General features: G+C 25.5%; 1 protein-coding gene across 1 annotated transcript; it reads right to left on the bottom strand.

The window, feature by feature from the left end:
• Window positions 1-3,240: 3,240 nt before the first annotated feature.
• On the bottom strand, window positions 3,241-3,810 carry EIN_143190 (hypothetical protein; the record flags this gene model as incomplete). The annotated part of the gene is made up of 1 exon (XM_004258192.1): window positions 3,241-3,810. One exon carries the CDS (start codon window positions 3,808-3,810, stop codon window positions 3,241-3,243), a length of 570 nt encoding a protein of 189 aa, XP_004258240.1.
• Window positions 3,811-5,442: the final 1,632 nt, after the last annotated feature.

Genomic DNA, 5,442 nt, shown 5'->3' with positions numbered 1-5,442 from the left:
ATTGAAATAACATGTGAACATCATCCTGTAAGTGCCCACCAAAAAGATCTTGAAAATTGGAGAAAGTTTGAGGTAAGAAAATATGTTATTTGGCTTATTACAGAAAACAAAACACAATCCCCCGAAATGATATGTAATGAAATCATCAAAAAATAACAATTGACGAATATGCACCTTCTACTCATTATATAAAAACTTTGATTTCTGATGTAAAAAGGAAGGAATTTGGTAAACTTCCAGATTGTGCAAAAAATTTAATCTTGAAAGAAAGTATGATACACACAATTACAAACACTTCCTTTTTATTGTTTGATACAACTTACAATAACAATCTTGGTAAATCGAAAAGAATTATAGCATTTTCAAGTCAAGAACAAATCAAAATGTTTACTTTTAACAATTGTACAGTTTTAGGGGATGGCACTTTTAAATACGTACCTTCAATATTTACACAATTGTACACATTACACGCCGTCATAGATTCGTGTTCTTTTCCTGTAATTTTTATTTTAATGGAAGAAAAGACAAAACAGGCGTATAAAGTTATTTTTGAAAAATTGCGCGATGATTTTCAAATTGTATTTCACAACTTTATGAGTGATTATGAAAAATCCGTTCGTTGTGCAGTCAGAGAAGTTTTTGGTGAACAAGTGTGTGTTGTAGTGTGTTGGTTTCATTTTAATCAATCTTTGATCAAAAGAATGAAAAAAAGTTGGATTACAAAGTTATTACCAAAATAATATTATTATTCACAGCTTCTTAAAAAAGTTTTTTGGAATACCTTTTCTTGAAATAGAATTTATTCCAAATGTTGTAAAACTGTTAACAGATGAAATCGACAAATTTACGTTAAAAAATGACGAAAAACTTAAATTGCATATATTTGTGGATTATTTTAACAAAACTTGGTTAAATAAATTACCACCGACAGAATGGAGCCAACTCCACGATCTCAAATTTAGAACTAACAATTGGGCAGAAGCGTTTCATTCATCGTTCAGTAAAAGGTTTTACCGAGCTCATCCTAACATTTACCTATTAATTGAACAACTCAAAAATGTCGAAAATAGATTTTTGAACGATTTCAATTCTTTTTTACATTACAGAGAACATTATTATAAGAACAACTTTTTTGTAAATTATGAAAACAAATTAAAAGAAATAATTGAGAAAAAAGAAATAAGATGGAACGGAAATCCGCTCAAGTTTCTGGAAGTAGTTTCAGATGTTCCAACTAAAATAACACTCGAAATTGAACAAACAGTCAACAAGTCAAATAAAAATAATAAACTTACTCTTATTGAAAATGTTATTGAGAGCAACGAACTTACAAGAGTATCAAGTTTTGAATCTTTGATTGAATTTGGAGAAGAAAATATTGATAGTTCAAATGTTAAAACCAAGTTTAATTTGTTAAAACAAAATCAGATGAAACAAAAACTTAAAAAAAGAGAAATACTGAAAGCAAAATTGTGTTCCTGATTAACATTAAACAATAACGTAAAAACTCCAATAAATTCGAAAATAACAAATGAAAACATTTTGTACATTACTGAAATTCAAAATACAACAAATGAGAGAGAAAAATGTTATTCTGAAACGTTGTCCTTGATTCCGGTTGATAGTTCATCAGAAAGTTTAATTTTCGATTATAACAACGAAGAATGTACTCAAGACGTATCAATATTTTCTGCAAATTATACAATAGAAATAGAAAAACTAGACAAATGGCGTTAACAACTTATGATATTAAGAAAAAACTTGTTTATAACGAAAAAGAGGTATCACAAAAAACCATGAAACCAAAAAAATAAGATAATGCAGTTTGGTTTATTTTTAATGATTGAAAACATTGTTTAAAAATACAAATAATTTTATTTTACTATTATTATTATTTAATAATAATAATAAAATACGGTAATATTTTTAATTGAACTTATAACGATATTCTTATTTTAATTAATCAAAAATCAATTAATTGAATATGATATTGACGCCAATAGTTTGTTTCAAAAACTTACAATTAACTATAATAAGTTTGATATAATTTATTTATTTATTTTGATAAAAATGTATTTTAAAGACATATTCTAAAATTAGAAAACAAAAAACGAAAAATAAAGCTATTAAATTTACTCTATTTCTGCAACGCTAAAAAATATTTACCCCTTTAAACTTATTAATTGGCACATTAGAAAAATCGTCTAATGAAAACCACACTTGCTCTCTAAAAGTGGGAAAAGATTCTTTTTTATTTTTATCTCAAGGTCTTGGAAAGCTTTGAAAATAATAGGGCAATTAATTATGTATTGTTCAGCCTTTTGACTAACAGGAATTTTCGGACCAATCATTTTCAAACTTTTATGTTTTTCGGAATTTTTTTTATATTTTTTCTTTAATTGAAAGGGCTTGGAAGAAGGTTGGGACATTGTTCAAAAAGGTCTATAAAAAAGTTTATTTTATAGGCTATTGATATTGTGATTTATATTATTGTTAAATCTTATTGATTAATTATTATTTTTATTTCGAAATTTAACAAGAGTTTTTTAATCCAACAATTCTAAAGTTACTTTGTTTTGTTGAGTAGTTTATAAATCGTGCCGATTTCGGACACCCTTTGGGAATCCTCAATCCTCACAATTTCGTCGCTTCGCTCCGTTATTTGGATTCAAATATGTTAGGGTTATTATTTTAAAGTGATAATTTAATTTTTTGTAAGTCTAAAATGACAACTACTATGGAACGTATTATTAAAGCTATTAAAAAGAAGTGTGTTCATATTACGGAGATAAATAATCACGAAGTTGATTTATACTTTAGAGTTGAATCTAAAGAGTTATTTCAAATTAAGGACAACACTGTCAAATTAATCAAACCTAGAGTTAGTAAATATAGTGATGATTGGGTTAGATATAATATCGAAGATAATAACCATAAAGGAATGACATTTAGTAATAAACCACTAAAGAAATATCATGTTGATGATGATTGTAAAAATATAGATGAATTTTTAGAACAATTCATATAAACTCTCATATTATTTTATATGTTTTTAGTATTTCTCAGAGGTTATTAGATGTTATCATATGTTGTCATACTTTCTTAAATTATTTCAAATTAATTATTTTTAATTTTTATATAATAATCTCAAATGATTTCAAACCAAAAAAATAAGACTAATATATGCTGGGAACATATAAAAGTCTATTAAATAATTGGTTACGAATAAGTTGTCTTCATTTAGAATTGAATTTTTCTAGTAAAGTTTTCTCTTGTTTTAATATCAAATGTCTTACTAAATTCGAAACTATGTTTTAATTCTAGTAAGTTAAATGTATAAGATTCTCCCGCGTAGAGTTTCTTATATAATTCAATTGGATTTTCGTTATTTTCCAATAAATTGTTTGGAATTCCTTTCATTCTCATGTGTAAAGCATGTTCTTGTTTATCGTTTGTTAATACATCTATATAAGCTTTCTTACCCAAGAAGTAAGATTCTTTTGAATATACATCTCCAGATAATTCATCAAAATCTGGATGGAATTGTTTTAATTCACCTCCTCTTAATGTTTTACCATATATTTCTTTATATTTTTGTTCTAATAGTTCTATCTTATTTTTGTCTATATGCACTGAATCAGTATCTTGATAATATGTATCTATATTTAATTCTTCTGCTAAACACATTACTTCATTCATTATTCTCTTACTCATACTTAATATTTGTACACCAATGAGATTTGGAACATAGAAGTCATCAAATGGTTTATTTGTTTCAAAACATCTGATATTATCTGATATGTCATACATAGATTTAACTAATGTAAAGTTCTTTTTAAGATATCTATCTGAATCACATTTTCCTTTATTATTGATATATTTGTAAACCAAGTTATTTTTGATTGGTTTTTGAATCGTTTTCCCATATGATGAATTCATCAATAATTAATAATTGTTTTGTAAAGGATTACCTTCTTTTTAAGTTGAGATCTTAAATTGTATATCTTTTCAATCTCGTTACTAAACACATTAAATTTACAACCAGTCCAATAATATCCTCTAATAATATTAAACTCTATTTGTTGAAATTTAATCATATCTTCAAGCATAATATTATTTACTCTCATTGTACAACATTCATTAACATTGTGATTACCTTTTTTATCTTTCTTAGTTATAATTGGGAAGTGTAAATGTTTGTTAACCTTGGTTATTTCTATATCTACAATAAATGCTGATATATAACGTTCATTTGTTGGTTCTAATTGTTGTTCTAACATTAAGTGGTTTAATATAGTTTTATTACATGATTCTTGTGGGATTACTATAGGTTTTCCAGTTGCTAATTTTAGCCTATATATAACTCTAGGCTATACATATAACGAACATGCGTCATAATCATATAAATCTTTAGTAACATGTTGTTTTGTATTATCTCTACACATATTTCTACCTCCATACACTTCACCCTGTATAATTTCTCTAACTTTCCCAGAATATTGCATTAAGTTTGGAATTTGTGTGTAAACATGTAATTTGAAATAGTGATTAGCTAAAGCAGATATACTAATAAAGTTGTCAACATCTATATTTAAACTTTTCAAATTAATATTTCGGAATTTAATATGACCTTCTTTTAATATTCTAACGTCTTGAAAACAGTAGAATTAACAATATAATCTCATATCGAACTTGTCGTTATCCACTAAACAATTATTGATTTTAGATGTATTCTCTTTAAATAATTTATATTGTTTTTTATTCCATTTTTGAGATTCATATTCACCAGCTTCTGAAATTATTCCAACGTTATTTTGAATTCTATCTGCGTTGTAGTAATTATAAAAATATAATTCATTTTGAATATTAGATAAATCAAACATATTAGGAAAATCTGATAACTTATTTGAAATCATTGAATAACTATCTTTCAAAACAATTCTTTTTTCATGATAATTTAGTTTCATTTTCATAGTTTTACCGTCTTTCTTAATACACGTCTCAATTCCATATTTTGCTCAGAAACACGAATCATATTTCAAATTATAAAAAAACAACAGAATTATTATCTAAATCAGATAAGAAGTCTTCTACACATTCATTTCCATATTTACATGAAATTTAAGATGAATTTCGTCTAGAATAAGCAACACAATGTGCTTTATGAATTCCTTGTGTGCTAGCTTCGAAATCTGCATAATAGTAAGTATAAATTTTACATTTAGACTTTTTATTAGTTTTTTACATTGTTATTGGTTTAACTTCGAAATCTAGATAATCTAATGATTCAATTGATTGTTTAACATAATCAGATAAATCAGATGGTAAATGAAGCACATCACTAAGTGAATATAGTTTAAACCCGTTGTAATTTCTAATATAAAAAATAAGTTCTGATAATTTTATAGAAGATTTAGCTCCTGGTTTGGTTAAATATAAATT

The sequence above is a fragment of the Entamoeba invadens genome (genome assembly GCF_000330505.1).
Source record: "Entamoeba invadens IP1 unplaced genomic scaffold scaff_1105074725403, whole genome shotgun sequence".
NCBI classification, from domain to species: domain Eukaryota; phylum Evosea; order Mastigamoebida; family Endamoebidae; genus Entamoeba; species Entamoeba invadens.
Note: the sequence above shows the minus strand (reverse complement) of the source record. Positions and strands in the feature narration are given on the sequence as shown.